The following is a 19,209-nucleotide window of genomic DNA, read 5'->3' on the forward strand; positions in this document are numbered from 1 at the left end:
TACTTGTATTTATGGTAATGAGGAAAAATACTTTACATTCCAACCAGTTCTCAGAAGACAAAGAAAAATTCTCACCACCCTCATTTTTCAATGAAAACTTCCTGTTGACAGCCTTATCTTTATCCCATTCTTGGTTCCCTCTCTGAAGAACTAAATCACAGGTCTGACCTGGGTTATTTTAAGATCAGACTTCCAGGGGATGTTATTATACAGAAAAATACACAGGACACAAACTTTCCTATTGTATCTTGTGTTTGTCCTCAGTCACACCTATTATGACTAGCCACAACTATTTTCATGAACTTGTCAAGACTGTTGTTTAGTCTTCTCTGTCCTGTATGTCAACAATGGAAATCATAGCTTAGGAGACTTAAATATTATTTTAATACTAGAAAAACACCAAGAAAACAGTCAGAAGATCCTTTTATTTTTTTTAAGTTTAAAAGACCAAACAGCCTCCTCTCGGTTGTAACTTTTCTTATAATTTCTCCATAGGATCTCACATTTTTATTCCAAAATGGCAAGATGTTTATGATTTCAACCAAGACAAGATTAATCCTTTTCCTTTTTTGGAATCGCACTAAGCTCCCATGATTTCATTGTCTGGCTGTTTCTGGCTAACTAAAATACTTCACAATGACAAAGGCCTTCCTTGAATTGAATTTAAAGGTTTTGGAAATGATTTACTTTCAGAAAATAGGTTACAGATAAAAAAAATCCTTAAAGTGTGAAAGGGTGAGTTACAGTACAGATATAACAAGTGCAATCAAACAAAGGAATCCCATAGAGAGTTTTGAGTTTTCTTTCCTAATACTGTGTTCAAAGCCGCTGTGTTACCAAAAGAAGCAACTTTAATATCATATTTAACCTGTGATTCTCTCAGTATAAAAAAAGACAGACGCTGAAAAAAATACTCTTAAAAAATCACTTTTCAAAGAACTCTTAAGAATTTCTTCTTAACGAAGACTGCTTTGGAAAAAGGGGTTTCATCAGATGTATAATTAGATTCCATGTTCCTAGTTACTAACAATTACCTTTCAGTTATGTACTGAATTACAGTAAGGGGCTGCAGTCTACACAGCCTCCTTTCAAAGTAATTGAGATCTTCCCTATGGAAGCTTTCCTTTTTCATACGGCTAAAGGAGAAGTATTTTTACCTGTCCTAATTAACATGTTTTCATCTCCAGTGAGTCAATGTGTAGATAAGATTAAATGGCTATACATACCACGCAAGAGTCACATGATGGTCTTGAGAACACATCACAATACAAAATCCCATTAAGTGACGAACTTAAAAGCTTTCCTTGCCCTAGTACATGCCAAGTGAGAAGCACCCCTAGTACATACAAACAACTATCAGACATTTTCAACAGGGCTATCACCTTATAGCTTTATCTCATCAGATCTCGGATGCTAAGCAAAACTGGACCTGGATAAAACCTAGGAAACTAGGTTGGTATTGTAAGTAGTGTTAGTGGATCGGTAAGTGGCACTCTTCCCTCTGGATCAGAATTTCCAGCACCAGTGTCCCAGTATGGTGAGTGGGAACTTCATGCTATAAGTAATGTCTTATTTAGATGACCAAGTAGTGAGTACCTTGGTTAAATATGGAGTTTAAAATATCATAAGACACTGCATGGAAAAGCCGAGATGTTAAACCCTCCTAAACATTCTATGCTCACACACTCTGGCCTGCCAAACACTCCTTCCTTCCTATTACATAACCAGTGAAACCATTTCTCACCCATCTACCTGACCCATTGTGTAGTGGGGCTGCTGGAACATAACGAGTGCCATACATCACTTAAGTGGTAGACAGAATGGGCCTCCACCCTTGTGCAAAGTGCTATATACAGTTTCTTGCAAAAGTATTCACACCCTTCCTCGGTGTCCCGTTTTGTGAAATCACAAAATGATGCATATATTTTTAATTAAGATTTTGTTTAAAACTTGAATGCTCCAAATAAAGGGCAAGATAAGTTACTGTAAATGCTGGGGGAAAGCTGGAGAGAAAAAAATTTAATATCCTGATTGCATGAGTACTCAGACCCATAAATATAATACTTGGTGGAAGCACCTTTGGAAACAATTACAGCCACAAGTCGTTTTGGGTAGCTAACATCCTTCTTGGCAGATTTGCTCGAACTGCTAGAGGATCGTTTATGAACAATGCTTTTTTGAAATCCACAGATACTGAATAGAATTCAGGACTTTTCCTGGGTCACTCAAGGACATTCACATTCTTCTTATTAAGCTAGTCCAGTGCAGCTTTTGCCTTGTGTTCTGGATCATTGTCCTGAATTTTCACCACTGTTTAAAATCTTCAGCTGACTGAAACAGGTCTCCCTCTAGTATTTGCCTGTACTTTGCTCCATGCATTTTTCCTTGAATCCTAACACTTTCAGTCCCTGGATGAGAAGAAGGATTCACATAGCATAATGCTGCCACCACCATGCTTGGTTATAGGGATGGAGCTGAAAGGGATTGTTGCTGTGATGGGTCAAACATACCACTTGTTATTTAGACCAAAATATTCCAGTTAAGTCTCATTTAACTATAATACATTTTAGGAACAAGTAATTTATTCCACCCGAAACATTGCGTTTTTCTTCTCTTTTCAACACGGAATAAACCTTTACTTGTTCCTTTGCAGCTTACGCATGCTGACGCAGCTCCCTATTAGAACCATAATAATTTTTGTCACATATTAGCAGGATCAATGGGGTGCTTTGTTGCAGACTACACGAGATGGGTTTCCACCCTGCCACACAAGCCAGCTTTGTGAAGCGTTCTGGATATTGTTGACTGAAGTCCATCTCAGCCACAGAAATCTGTAGCTCTTTCAAAGTTGTTATTGGCCTCCCAGGGGGTGTCTCTCACTAGTTTTCTCCTCATCATGCAGGAGGGAATGCCAGATCTAGGCAGTATCTGGGAGATACCATGAGCCTTCCATTTCTGTATGATGGAGCAGACTGAGGTCACAGAGATATTCAGGGTCTACAATATTGTTGGTACCTTAGTTCCGATCTGTGCTTTTCAATCATTATTCCAGAGTTGTTTTGGAAGCTCCTTAGTCTTCATAGTTGAGTCTTTGCTTGAAATTCACTACCTGACGGTCTCACAGAGAGGTGTTTTTATTATGAAATCAAGAGGCCACTGAACAAATTGTGTGGTTGCTTAAGGTAATTTTAGGCACCTTATTTAGGTTTGCCATAGGAAGGGTCTGAATACTAGTACAATCACTACAATTCCACTTGTCTTTCATATTCTATCTTTTTCTTTTTTTATTGCTTTGATTGTGTGACAGTTTATTTACACAACAAATAATGTTCTACTTCCAGGTTTAATGACTGCAAGCACCAAAGCAACAAACTGAAAAGGATCTTAATACTTTTTGCATGGAACTGTAAATACAATGATCAGACAAAAGAATTACTTTTTGTTGCATGGATCAACATTACACATAGAAACTTAAGTTACAAAAATGTTATTTGATTTTTAAAACTAGACCATGATGTTTCTGAATCTATACAGAAAAGGCTGCTCTAATAATACTTATGAAGAGAAAAATGGCTTTTTCCTGCTTTTGTCAAAATATAGAAAATGATGTCCACTGAATCACAATATCATTAAAATTTAAGCTTCATAGAGCATAATAACCTTGAAGTAGTGCAATTTGTCTGTAAAAAATAACCTAAAATGTGGTCTCCTACAAAGGGACTAAAAAAAAACATGTTTAAGAGTTCAAAAAAGGCATAAATGGGAAAAAAATCAGGATATGGCTAGTCTCTTTTCCTATCATACAGCCATATGCCCATATTTTGAATTCGAATTGCTGTGTGCGACTGCGGGTTTTAAGTCATTTTTGCTGCTCACAGACCTAGCGAGGTGAAGCTTTAATTACCATTTTGAGAGAAATATCCTGTGCATCTTGCTCAGTGAAGGCCAACCTAAAGCCCGCAACCAGGTATATTTAGAAGAGCTTAAGGACAGCTTTTGCTTTGTACGTCTGAAAGGCTGTCTTAAACTACTCTTAATCTGTAATTCACATAATTATACAGTGACAGGCTAGACTTTCAATAACAAAAACCTTCACTAAGACAGAACAATATAAACGCTAGGCTTCTCCACACAAGGGAAGCAGAAATGATTCACAGAGACATCTTTCAATTTATTCACATTCTCTTAATTTTTGCTGATAGGCTACCATCTCAAGTGCTTATAAACTGCTTCTTAAGCATACCACTACCACAAGAGCAATTATTTATCATTCTTGCCAAATACGGATGCCGTGCGATATAGAATTTTGGCAAAGAAATGTCCTCATACAATAACAATGTGCTTACAATTCACTGGGGCAAAATCTTTGCTAGGCTCGTGTACTGCACATATGCCAGTACAAGAACCTGGAAGCCATACTACAAAGAAGTCACATGGTAACAGAAATATTACTAACATATTTTTCACAGATGCCCTCTACAGCCTCAAAGTATATGATTTTGCATACAAATATTAAAATAGCCCATCTTAAAACAGCACAAGCATTTCATGCTGACAAAGACAGTTGCTGGAGGGAGAATCTAATAAACTCTCCAAAGCAGGGAGGTTTTAAAAAAAGCCCACATCGCATGCCTTCATTAGACACAGTATATCAGTGTCAAAAAGATTCATTCTTTCTCATACTTTTTACTTACAAAACAGAAGATTTTCATCATATTGTTTTGCATCACAATGATTAACAACTTAGTCATTGAGCAGATGTTCAAAATATCACTCGAAATTACATGGCAAGGAAACAAATCTGATCTTTTTCAATATACCCTTTATACTAAGAAGGTGCCTGTTTGAAGAGTATATTAAAAATAATTTGAGTCAAACTTTAAGCAAGGTGTGACAAACTAGCATCAAAGCCACTAAGAGACTGCCAGATAATGAAAGGCAAACAAGGGCTCTAAAACTCTTATGCTCACATTTCCGTTCTCATTGTTGCTGAAGCAAAGGGTGTACTGGCAGGATGCCTGCCTACAGAAACCACTTCCCCGAGCTGAACAAAAATCCATCATTAAACTGAATTACATTAGGCAACTTTGTGCACAGCAACTAATAGTTCCCAAACAGGTACAATTCTGGAAAGCACTGAAATATGCATGTCCTAAATAAAAAGAAACTACTATGCCAGTACTATGCAGGCAATATAAACACTACTGAAGCACTCCACCCAAGTCTTAACATTTTAGAAATTAAGTTACACAAAACTGAGACACTGCATCTTTATCAATCTGTGGTTTGTCAAAAAAAGTTGTCACACAGAGTAGACTGAAATACATATGCACAGATAAACAAGTGCATACACATGAATACTAAGCAACGACCTTCAAGGTAGCTAGGGCAGTTTTAAATGTACCTGTTATTATATACTTTATTAGCTGTGAAACCAAAACCAATTTTCCTTCTAAGCCAAAATTGTAATACATTTTTTTTATTACACGTTTAAACAGCAACACTAGGTACCAACAGTCTCACTTTAAACACGGGGTGCTGCACTTCTGCTTTTATCTGCATCTACCGTTTCATCATGCCACAACAAAAAGGCACTTTAGACTGTTTAGAGACATTTTTTTCCAATACCGAATTTAAACTAAGTAAAACAAATACAGTGCACTGTAATTATAGCCAGGCCTGCTGGAGCCTTTAGAGTAGTTATGGTTATCGATCCAGTGTTTCCTAAGAATATGATCTTCATTTTGCTTGTACATGAATAAAGTGTCCACTAGGTGCTCATTTAAAGTGAATTTGCCATTCATGTAACATCAGCAGACAGGTTTAAACATCTAATATACCATCCACAACCCTTATTGCCTATTTTTTTCTAGATTTTGTCAGAGAAGGTCAGAGAAGCCCTTCATTGGTTACTTCTTTATTGCACAGAACGTGATTGTGAATTTTTATTCGCACCAACCAAGTGGTATATAAAAAGAACATCAAGAAAAATGTCAATAAATGTCAATAAAGAAGTGCAGGTGTGTCAAAGGCAGATGGCTGTCACACTTCCACTTCTTTTCTTCTGTATTTTGTTTCTGTTCCTATCTAATTTTACATATCCTATGTCTAGTCTTTATTTCAAATGTATCTTAATATCTGGAGTTTTACAAAATGCAAAATGAAATACATATAGACATTATTTTAGTAATTGTATTTATCCCCCTACCAATTACTGGGCAGTACACTGTTCTGTATTTGTGTATACTGTCCATATTTTCAATGTCAATATACTAAGAACAATAGCTGCCGATAAATAAGTCTGTGGCTTCAGCAAAACAAAGAAATAGTCACCACTACAAAATATTTTAAGACACTTTACTAAGTACAAAACAAAAATTACACAGTAATTTCTTAAAAGGAGGAACTTGTTCACAACATCGCTTTTTGTTTTCCTAACACCATCTTTCAATATTATTCACTTCTGTTCTGACAGCAGTAAACGTACAGTATACCATGGAACAGACTGCCTATGCAAGTCTTCTATATCAATGAATTTTCTACTGATGCTTCCTATGTTTTAATTATTTAATCTTAATTAAAAATATTCTGGGAAAGCTAGAGACTCTAGTGAACATTGGGCATAGTGAGAAGTTTAAAAGGTGAAAAGGCACTCCACTGTAACAAATTCATCAGGTGAACATTGAACACTGAAGCAATATTTGCACCAGGAAGCAAGACTGAGAACAAAGAGCTTTGTAGCAGCTGTTCCTATGCTGTTTCTGACACCTCACTTATCTTTAAAATGCACAGCTGACAGAAAGCCAGGGCTATTATCTGCATTATGTGATGTGCTCCTGTTGATGGCCTTGCATTTGCACAAGAAAAAATAAGTACAGTGTGTGAGCTCCAAATAAAAAAATGAAAAAGCCAATGATTTATTTTCATGGGATTCCTATTAGTTTGAGGTTTGCTGTCCCATACAACACTCGTTTTTTAATGACATGAAACAAATCAACTGTCCTCTTCAGAACGAACCTCCAGTAATAAAAGTGTCATTAGTAATGGAAATGCAAACATGATCTTGCAAATAGCTGAACATTTTGCACAACATATGTTCTTGAATTATGAAAAAAAAACATTTCCTTTATCCATGCTGAATTGCTCCAATAAAAAAAAAAATCTTACCAATAATAATGTAATGAAACACTTTTACTTTCAGCACAGTCAATTAAAATGCAGACAAAATTCAGCTCCAGCAAGGAAAATATTGGGCAGATTGAAGCAAGCTTGAATTCAACCTTTGGCAAGGCACGCTTGACATGCATGCCTCAGGACTACGAGAGGAAATGAGGTAAGAATTAAAGAGAGAACACTCCAGGGAATGGAGCTTAAATGAAAGGGGGGCCCAGCTGGTCTAGGGTGGCACTTCAAGGCTCAGTGCTGGGTTTGTTTGAACTGAAGAATGGCTGCTGACTATCAAGCCAGCACTACAGAAAGATAATGAGCATTCCCCAAAAATGCAAAACTGGATTCCGATCAGCCTGATAGGATACTCTAATGACAGGCATTCGAGCACAGCACTGGAGAACATGAGCAGCCGCAGGTCACACGAACCACAGCTTAATTATACAGCTAGCGTCTCACATTTAAAGAAATCCTACACCCAGATTATTTAGTTCTATCTCCTTGAGAAAGCACTGGAAGCTGCACAAGCAGCCTCTCGAGGGAACTGGCATGATGAATTTCCTTGTCCCTTTTCACTTATATCACTTTGTCTCTATTTACCACACAGGAATATGCAACATAACAAGAACTTTACTGCATTACTACAAAATAGCTCTTGACGCATTACAGCATGAAATACCATTAATGTAAGGCATTGCTTGTAATGTGGTTCACTGCAAAATGAAAGCAGTCACATGCTAAAATGTAAGAAAAGCATACAAGGAAGTTTATTTATTGCAACACTGTACTTGATTCTCAGGTGTCGCAATACTAGGGAGTACCACGAATACCTCAGCAGTTCTTCAGTATCACAGAGCAACATTACATCATGGACTAAATTCCCCTGATTGGTTGATTGCACTAGTCACGGCATGTTGTGTAATCCCACATCCTTTGCAACAGTCTGTATGTAACACAGTGGTGCAGTATGGTCAGTCCCGAGACAAGTCACAAAGGCAGGACAAGTCCTAATTGACCCAACTTTTACAAGAGAGATAAACCTGAAGAATTTTCATTCACATTTTATGGTGTGTGAAATTTCAGAAAACTAATTTGGAAAACTCTTCTGCTTAATGTTAAGGGAAGGCTATGCATCATGCGTTTCTAATATTTTTTCAGTATGTCCCTGGAGACTGGCAAGTTCTCATTGAAGGGGTGTACCTTTTTCTCCTCCTTCAAATCTGCTGCATACAATTCATGCCATTGCTTGAGTTGGCAGGCAAACAAATACAACACTGAAATTCCTTTCAAAACATTCTGAACTGTTGCAACTGAGTATAAATATTAATGCCCCCATAGTCCTCTATCAGTCTGCCCACCTAAGTCTAAACACATCTTGCAATGCCTCTTTGTTAACAATAAATTACAGCTAAAAAGAGTTACTGCAGTTAGATTAAAAATCTCTAATCAGACAACTAATCAGATCACAGTTTTCACCAGTCATGATGAGTTTGAACTACAGGGTCTAGCATGAGTTTATATATTGCAGGACAGGAAGCACAGACCAGAAGTGGCTCCAGTAAATCTTGCAAAGTAGTTTGACTTTGGAGGAGTTCTGCTGAGCAAGAAGAAGCAAGGGTTGATTTGTCAGCAACACAGTAAAACCTCAACAGGAGAGAGGACAATTTTTCTGCTGTGGTAACTCAAAAAGGAACTTAAGAAGGTAAAGCTTTAAGATTATTTTAAATGTATATTCTTAAAGCACAGTGAATCACTAGATAATATAAAGCAGGTGATAAACACAAGATTCAAAAACGTGCTGACATTTAAAAGCATTTATTTATAGTATGTACTCACTGCTATGCAAGAGACATCCTAGACTCATTCAGGAGTCGGAGCATATGCAGGTTATGAGCGTTAACAATTTACCCAAACCCACCACTTGCACTTTCTATTACAAGATCTGTGATTAACAGAAGTTGTGTGAGAAGAAACCATACTTATTATATAGCAATATAATGTTGATGTTTGATCAGAATCTTCAAAAACTTGATCCTGACAACTTATGATAAAAGATACACGAGTGGCCATTATGAAGAGTTTTAGGAACTATTACATACAACATGACATTTGTACAATACTAATTGAGGTGTTGCTCATTATTAACATCACTCGTTCTTTGCACATCCATAATGCTAAAAAGCTATCTTTGGTACTGCAAAGTAAAAGATTTATTAGGATTACTCTTAGCTTTAAAATAGTAGAGACCACAAATAAACATTGTAAACCTTAAAAGTGTGTTTACTGACTTTACCTTTTCTTTTTCTGCCTTTATTCACCAGTGTGATACTTTGTCTCAGATTTCATCTTTGATCTTTATAGATTTTTTGTAAGCCATGCTTTATTTTATATAGTGACCTTACTCAGAATTCATTTGCTTTTAATTTCTATGTAAAATGCTGCAACTTTAAATTGTACTAAATTGACTTTGTTTATAACATTAACCTGAATGCAAATTTTGTTTTCAAGTTAATTTAAAATCTGCCAACTGTGACCTATTTTTGACTGACCTGAGAAAGCCAGATAATAACCACCACAAAAATTCCACTGTTCCACTTCAGCTACTTTCTACCGTTTAACTTTTCAATTTAATGTTTAAAACGAACCCCTTCTTTCTTGCTGTATCAGCATTTACATTGGTTAGACATGCAGTCTAAATCACTGTTTTAAAATAGAAAGTGAGACATCTGAGGGGTTTATATTCAGCACTGGATGTGCAGGAGGTTCTAGTTCATTCCTTTCTCTGTGTGCAGACAGAAAAATGCTAATCAAGCACAAAGAGAACAGCAACCAGATACACACTTCAAAGCAAATATTCTCTAGAAGGTAAATGAACGTGCTTATATATTCAGCAGCACAGGGAGATGAAAAACGTGACTCACACTGCCTGGATAAAATGGATGAAGACCTTAGAAATCAGACAACTTTTTCCCCACACAATATTCTCTATCACAGTCAACATAGGAAGTGTTTAACTGTGACTGAACGAGACTTATACCATTTATATGAATGTACCCATCAGCATTTCTGCTGGAAAACTGTGTGAAGCTGGCCAGTAAGAAAGCAGTACAATTACACTGTAAAAATAGTATATCACCAAATTTAATTTAATTTTTGGTCATCACAGTCACTCGCGTTTTTTTAGAAAGGCTAATTTCTTTATAAAACATTTGATTTTCTAGATTAGATCAATGTATACAGATATACAATGCATATACATCTAAAAAAATATACTTAATAATGCTCTGTTACAGTGAACTTTAGCTGTCCTATGCAATGTTTTGTGCTAACTGTACAGAACAGACAGGACAAGGCATTGTGCTGCCATTATGTCTGAAACAAGTCATAGTAACAGTGCCACCTTATTCTGCTATCTCAAGGTTCCACTAAAAACATATTACACTAAAATTTGCCGAGCTTAGGCTGAACTGTAAGAGTATTGTTTTTTTTTTCATTTTTTAGCTAACAAGTCACCATTAGTGGTTGAATAGATTGCTTTTCACTAAATTGGAATTTCAGAACCAAGATCAAATATCAAATTTCACTTGGCCTGGCAGTGGTAGGCATCCAACACTGTTATGAAGATTAAATGGCAATAAATTGCATTTTCCAGTGACGTCTGGCATAAAGCCATATTTCAAGAGCAGAGTAAATTGTCCTCCAAATTCAATTTCCAATTATATACAGCACAGTACACAGTGTAGAGTTTTGATTTTAAAAAGATGGTAATATTGTTAAATATTACATCTGATGTGTTAGTGATAATCTATTCAATCAAACTTTGCATATCATCATCATAGGTTACGTGGTATTTTCAGTTTCAACATGTCGGGAATCACCATCACAAAAAACAAAGAAATCTGCCAAGCTCTTAGCATGTAAATCTAACTAAAAACAACACCAAATTTCAAACACAGTGAATTAGATTAGTCTACAAAGACAAACAATAAGCGAAACCTTTCTTGTTAAAAAAAAACACATTATCTTCATTCAATTTTGCAAAGTGATATTCAAGAAAGAATTGGAGTGCACTAGAAGGAAAGTTGGAAAATATGTGCTTAATGACTAATTCTACAATCAAGTACATTGATGTCACATGGGAGGCTAAAATCAAAGCCATTCCCTTTTATTTGCCATAAAATGGTTCTATTCACTTTCCCTTCTGAGTGTATCACTTTCAGACATCTTCCAATACACTAAGAAATAAAACTATATATAGATATAGAAGGAAAGGAGCAACTTTAAAATTCTGTTTTAAAAAGTCTCACAAAACGGTGCCAGTGTACCTATGTGTTCAGCCACAATAATAAACAAATATGTTGTGTGTAAAATTGTTGCACTTCACTATTGCTTAAGAGCAATCAAAGGACTGAAAAATACGGTTTCCTACATTCAAGTACCAGTGTTCCAATTTATTTCACACATAAAGTATTAAAACAAAAGCAGCATCTTATTAAATATCTTGATACTAATGTCCAAAAAGACTGAGCAATGTTCTAGATTCTCTCTCAAAAATGTCCGTTTCTTCTCGCTCGGGTACTTTACCACCTGACAGGAAACCGGAAAAGCCAACAAAGGACCCATTCCCAACCCTGAAGTGTCGCCCCACCGCCATCCATCACCTATTCCACAGTCAACATTACCCCAGTTGAATACCAAAACTGTTCTTTTTGAACAGCGACATATGCACAACAAATCCAAGATCACTTACTGAAAAAATTAAGCCAAGAGTATTAGGGGTTTTAAGGTCCAACAAGTCACCCAGCGTGCTACACTAATATAAAAACTGTCAACACCATGTGAAATCAAAGATTTACAATCAAAGCAAATGCCAGAACCAAGGAGTAATTATTTATTGTACTTTCAAAATGGTCTGACTCACTGACACCTGCATGCTTTACTTTCCGACAGGACCTCAAAGTTGCAGAGTGGAACTACCTCTGCTAATTTACACCACCAAGAATTGCTAGGCTTTGTTGGATTGAGTATGTAAGTCATATTTAAGTACATAGATTTTTAGCTTGTTACACTGTACTGTGTGAATACAAATTCAGAATTTACAATATTTTTAAATATTCTCATTTAGATTACATAAACTACCACTAGATCACACAAGTGTGCATCCTATATCATATAAGAATAATCTTGATTACTAATGGACAGTTGACTCACAAGAACATTCTGAGTTAAGCAGGAAGCACAAGGAAGTTGGCCTTGCTGAAATTTGTGAAACTGCAACTTTCAAATGTGTTACTTCACTAATTCTTTTGTGAGCCATTTGTCATGTACCATACACCATAACAAGGAATATACTGAATTAGTCAATTAATGAAACTTCAAGAATGACTTCAATGTCTGTTCCAGTAAACTAAAAAAGGAAGTTATGGATGTGGTACTCAAACTGTTTACCATGTAGGCAATAAAGAATTATGACCTCTGACTGAGCCCTCTGCATTAAATTTCTTAACAAAAATAATCTGCCAGTGAATTCTAAAGTCAGGGACATCTAATGGAATGTGTGGAATTTTAAGTAATCTCGATACCTGTGTTACATCATTGTTACTATACATGAGGATGGAGGGTGTGTTTTCTGAGGACTACCAAGAGCTTCCTAAAGATTTGTTGTATAAAATAAAAAGAATAAATATTTCGAAGAGTAACATAAAAAGCACTGTTTTTAACAAGAGAAAGTCTAAATGAAACACTTGCAAGTGAATATTATGATTACATCAGAAGTAAAAAAAAAAACACATTAATATTGGATTCCATTTTAAAAAAGGTGTTTAAGTCTTGCACTTTAAACTGTTAAACTGTCCTAGCCACCTGAGTCCATCATAACAGCTTCCTGTCTACTCACTGAAGTTCATAGTTGCCTATCAAAAGTAAGTGTACATAATCTCTGCCTTGCTTAAACCTGCCATTAAAATGTCTTCTAAATCGATCCATTCAATCTGCTTGAGTCAGACATGTTTAAATTATGATTCTCTAGACAATATTATCTTAAAACACAGGCAGGGAAACATTCCCCAGTTTACTGTGTTGAAAATAACTTCATCATAGATCTACAGCAATAATTACATTTTCTGCATGCAAGCATGAAGCGTGAATACTTGTGTGAGTCATTGTACATCTCCTATCCACAAAAATGGAATTAATGCAAAAATGTTGCTGCTGGTGTGTGACCATACAATAAAAATGTAAAGCTTTTTCACGTGCTTAAGAATTGTGCATCAGTTTCAGAGTTCTCATGAAAAAAAAACATGCTTAGAATGTGACCTCCATTCAAAGCAGCACACCATAACTATAAGCCTACATTCTCTTAAACTGCACGCATCCATAGCTCAAATGTTAACTGCATCACTGTTAATCTTAGAAGCAGAGCAACAGTTGTGCTCCCAAATGACCAACTGGCACTCCTAAAGTACTTTTTACCACATTTGCAGAATTTAAAGTTTTTGTTAAATTGAGCATACTTTTTTTTGTTTTGTTTCATTTGAAAAAACTGTGCCTGAAGCTTGCACTTGTAAAAATCAGTTTTGGGGTCAGTTCCAGGTTTTCTACGCTAATTCCCTCTTTCAGACCATCTCAAATATATTCAAATATCCTATATATTCAAACTAAATACTCATTTTAATCAGACTATCAGCAGTGTTCCATAAGGTTTAATGAAAGGACCTAAATATGAAGAACCAGCTTATCAGGAAGGGCTATTGAGGTTGCACCACGAGATATCACAGATTCACAGAAATCTGTTATGCCCCTGTATCATTTGAGTCTCCAATTCTACCTTATACCCCAAATAGAACTGTACCCTAGGGAACATATATTGGGTTTTTAAATTAAGACCCATTCTTTGTCCAATGATTAAAGTAGGATTAAAGTAGTATTGGAACAGTGATCTTTGAAGTTACAGTAAGTGGCTTGGTTTAGACAAATTCAAAGGGGTTGCCCAATTCCTGTTGCGATTTTCTTCAAAACATTAGAGGATTTTGCACCAGTTGCAATTTGGTGATAATGTACTTCATGTACTGAAAACTACACCACTAAAATAGCATTAATATGTAGGAGTGTAGTAGACTGAAAATAAACATGTATTATCCTTTGCACTCACATCAGCAATAATGCTTCTTAATATTTCACTATTCTGACCAACTAAAGCTTAATTTATTATGCTTTTTCCACACCATTTAAAAATTTAATTTTAGCTTTCCTGCTTCCAGTACTATCTGTTGTAAGAGTCCATTAAAGAAAAATAATAATCAAAATGAAGAAACCTCTCCCTCCCTTCTGCTGATGCAGAGCCTACAGAGAATTCCATAAGTACAACAAAAGTAAAACACACTGAGGCATTACTTAGTGTGATTACCGAGCTGCAGCCAAGACAGTCACTTTGCCAGAAAAAAAGAAGATTTAGAAGTCTATTTTATGTCTCTGAACTGGCTCCGGAAATAATGTAATCACTGGAAAATGCAAAGATGAACTCAAAAGAGTTGCATCTCATTTGCTAATGAATACCACATTGACAGTATGGATAAATTTCAAAAAACCTTCATCTTTTCTTTTCCAAAAATCAAATGACTAAGCGAAATAACAGACTCACTTGCCTTGAGACACTAAAACTCTGTCATTTTTATGTGAAAAGGCACTCCATTAACTAAACTTCACTAAGGCAACATAAACTGTTAAAAATGAATGTGCATTCCTCCATGTACCATTCTTCAGGCACAACACATTGAATCACAATACTAACAGATATTACAGCTTATGATGGAATATGCTGTTGCATCATATCAGGGTAAGATTTATTAAATTCACTGGGTACTTACTCATATTCTGGTTGTTCATTTTTTACTTGCCCTGTGAAATAGAAATGCTTTGTTTCTTTTGTTTTTCAAGACACTATAAAGACAGCTTCACTAATTTAGTGGCAAAACTTTTTATATGTTAACTGAATAGTAAGGTAGTGCTTCCTACTGTAAGTAGATATTAGTCAAATGTCAGTTACGTTTGTGTATTTAACACACTGCTCAAGATCATTCTCACAAGTCTACTGGAGTGAATACTTGTCTTGTTGAGGACGTATAAAGGATCATTATCTTAAACATGATTTCATAGGTTTTGATCACATCTAACTGAATGATAAAAAGCCAACTTGTTTCTCAGCATGACTTTTCTCAGAAACTTTTTTCTGCTTTTTAAAAGAAAGCTATATTAAGTGAATGAATGACTCAAAATTGAAAGACGTACATCCAAAACTGATAGGTGAAAAAACATGAAGCTTGGGAGGACATAACCTGCTTCAACAATTAAGAATCACAGGAAGCGCCTATGTTTTTGGTTAACTATTTTTTCAAGATTGCCACCTAATCTAAGTCTCTTATTTCTGCCATTCAGTACATACATATATACTTGTTAGCCTCTTTATTCTCACTTAAAATTCAATTTTAAGAACATAAGAACAGTAACAAGAACACTTTAATATTAGTTCCATTTACAATGTAAACACTTTTCTAATAGAAATACTAGGCTTAAGACATGAATCATATCTTATCATAAAAGGCAGGCACTTCATCATACTTGAATGTGTGCACAAGTTGGGGGACAGAAAACTTTTGGGTGCATATTTCTTCACAGCCAATGAAAATTCATCATGTTTGTTAGTGTAGGTTGTTATACAGAATCCCCTGGTTGTGTGAGGTGGGTCAACTTGACCAATGGCTCTACTGTCATGTTAGGCATACCTGATATTTGTTATCATTTGTTTTTTTAAAGCTGAAAGCCAACTTTATATGTGCAGCATTAAATCAAATAAAATTATTCTGTACATCCAAATACACTGTGTTAGTTGAATTAGTAAGTTTCATTTAACTTGTTTCCCATGGATATACAGTACATCTATATGCTACAGAAATATAAAAAGAAACCTAGACAGTCCAGTTCAGTGCTGTGTTCAGCTCTGGAGGAACGATAAATACTCCATATAGAGCTAGGCCTCCAAGTAACTGTATCAATGTTCCTCAGATGTCAGACGTGTGGTCACAGAACACTACTGTTCCAGCACCATGCTGTATGAGTTATGGGGCCAAGGCATGAAAAGAAAATTACCAGAAACATTTTCATGGCCTTCCCCTTCCTTTCCTACTGTGGTAGCAACTACACAAGTTCTGTAATATTCACCTTAAATTCACTGATTTTTAAAAACCCATTTGAAATAAACTCTTAGTAATTTAAAGACTAAAATCAACTACATGCATGCAACTACACAGGGATTTATATAATCCTAGCAAAGTGTGCATAATTTGTAAAAAAAAAAATCTGATGAAATACTTCTTTGTTTTTGCTTCCCAGTCATCAACTTTCAAGCTCTAATTATACTGGAATAATCAGCATTCCTCTGCAGACTTGAACAGTTTAGCCTACATACTGTATACAATGCAGCTTTTAAGACAAATCTGTTGGAAAAAAAATCTAATATATGTGTTGTTTATGTTTGTCTGTTATTTTCTTTAAGAAAACTGAACAACAACCCTTTCCTAAAGTAATTTAGCTCAATACTGTCACCAGACTTCTCATTGACAAAGTGGCAATTAAAAAGGAAGTTTCCAAGATGTTATCATGACATTACCCTAATTTTTATTATCAGACTTCGTGTAAAGGATTCCAGACCACCTGAACTGCAGAAAACAGAGACCAGTGAAAACAATACAGAATCCTAAATCAGAAAACAAACATTAACACCACTATCGCTGTGTTGCATTAATGTTGTGCTGTATCTTTTCCAGCAGCCTGAATATCAAACACCTTAAATAATGGTACCAGGAACTACTTTAACAACTTACATTAGAATGAAAATTACACTACATGAAAGCCGTAGATACAAAATATCTTAATAGATTTAGCTGTGCATTTAACTACATTTCAACACTACATTCAAGATTAATTTTATTCAAAAGTGGTCTCTTACAGCTGTCTATCTTTCAAGACCAGTTTAAAGTTTAAGGTAAGTAATCTCACCAGACACTGCAATTGCCCCTAACCACAGTTAATAGGCTTACTTTGCATCAGGAGAAAGAGGATTTTCAAGAGGTTCCCAGAGGTACCACTGAGACTACTTCACACACATTGTGTGCTTTATGATGAGAAATAAATGTCAAAAACTGAGATGAGCTTGTTTATTTTGCATTAATATACATTCCTATTGTAAGAAAGGACCCCCAACTGTTTTCTTATTTCTAAGCAATATAAACTATTCGAAATATGGCCTATTTATCAGGTGGTACCTTTGATCTCAGTGAGAGGTTAGCACTGTTCGTTGTTCGTCAACACTTTCATAATACTATTGCAAGTTTTCCTTTATACAACATGGTATTTGATCCAACAAGAAATGAAGTAGGAGAACATCACGGAACCTATGAAACCCCCTGAACTATGCACACCATATTTTAAGAATTCTGGTCTCACGTGTGGAAATTCTTTGAAACACTACATGACTGGGACTTTGATTGATCGCTCTCGATGAACGATAGAACAGCTGCACACATTACCACAACTTCACTTACACTGTTTCTAAATGCACGGTCTTCATATAACGAGTGCCCACCGATTCACCGATGAATTACTGTAGCTACCATTTTTTGCAAAGGAGCCAGGCTTAGTAGGCGTTTTACAAGGGCCAAGAAAGACTATGCAGCGCCTCTCCTTGAGAAAGGCGCAGCTGACCAGGAAATCAGGACCACTACATGATTCACTTAAAAATACACCTAAACTTGATGATACGGCGATATTTTCATTTCACAATCGCAAACGTTACGTTTAAAATAATTAACTCTTAAATAATCAGTCTGCCGCAAAATGTTTGTGATCGATTCATATTGTGAAGCTACAGTATTTAACCCTTGTTTCTTACACAAACATAAACATCCTTTTTTTAAAAAAAAAAAGAGGGGACATTCTGTAAATACAGTGAAGAAAAAACATTCATGGGAAGGTTATGGATAATTTAGACTGCGAAGTTCAAACATAAGAAGCATCAGTTTTCCCCATGTTTCATCAAAGGATAATCTGAAATCCCAGTTTGATTTTGTATAGCCAAAACTGCGAAACGACAATCACACAAACGCTACTACTATGGAGCATATTTACATACGAAAATCGGATGCAAAACTTTAATTTAAGCAACCTTATCACCGCTAGAAATTCTGAAAGACTCATCCCGTGCAACCTGGTGTAAACACGACGGTTTTAATTAAAAAGCTCATGTTTTCTGACCTGTTGCGTCCGCTCGGCCGGGTTTTTCATCACCGCCTGTCGGAAACTGTTATCCACGTAGGACGCCATTCCTGCTGTAAAAAATACGAAAGTGCACGGCACAAATGCGTGTCTTCTTTTTAAAAAATCAAATAGTGAATCTCTTGTCCACTTTGTTCAAGTTTGTTTTTAAAGACTTTGAAAATGTGACAGCTGAAGCTCGATCCCCAGGCCACAGTCAGAGCCACGGGGTTTATTTCGTATTCAGTCCCTGATCCCGGAGGACTGGCTTGGGATCAGGCTAAGAATAGTACTCCCTTCTTCTGATCTGCCGCCGGAACAAATCCTTCTTGTGGATTACAATATTTCTCTAAGTTTTTCTGTGACCAGTTAAATTAAGGTGAATTCAGAAAATATAACAGTGAAACAGACGTTCCTTTATCCAGACGCCGGGAAAGGTTAGTCTCTTATCTTCTGCATTCTGATTTTGAAACAATTCCAGGTTTCCTTTTAAAAGAATGAATAAAATTTTACCACTTTACAGTTACCCATTTAGGCCATCTGTAAAGTAATAGTAAAAACTAGTATCCTTTGTTCATTACATTTGAGGAGAAGACCGCCACGGCTTGCTGCTTTGTGCCACCATGGTGACTGACGGAGGAAAGCTTATGGGCGAGTCCATTGACAACAATATCATTCATGGAAGAATTTACAAATTTAAAAAGCTCTTTGTCGCCACCTATTAAAAGAAACCGG

General features: G+C 35.9%; 1 protein-coding gene across 9 annotated transcripts in view; it reads right to left on the bottom strand.

The window, feature by feature from the left end:
- The window catches only part of rapgef2b (Rap guanine nucleotide exchange factor 2b), a 153,424-nt gene extending 134,299 nt beyond the window's left edge, over positions 1-19,125 (bottom strand). For 8 of the 9 annotated variants that reach the window (XM_006629471.3, XM_069187773.1, XM_015344568.2 and 5 more), the window contains exon 1: positions 18,475-19,124. In XM_006629471.3, coding sequence (XP_006629534.1) covers positions 18,475-18,543 — 69 coding nt within the window. In that variant the 5' untranslated portion in view covers positions 18,544-19,124. Of the gene's footprint in view, positions 1-18,474 lie in introns of all 9 variants that reach the window. The other variant, XM_069187764.1, reaches the window with a different exon arrangement.
- Between the last annotated feature and the right edge of the window lie 84 nt (positions 19,126-19,209).

Source organism: Lepisosteus oculatus, chromosome 1 (assembly GCF_040954835.1).
Source record: "Lepisosteus oculatus isolate fLepOcu1 chromosome 1, fLepOcu1.hap2, whole genome shotgun sequence".
In the NCBI taxonomy this organism is placed as follows: domain Eukaryota; kingdom Metazoa; phylum Chordata; class Actinopteri; order Semionotiformes; family Lepisosteidae; genus Lepisosteus; species Lepisosteus oculatus.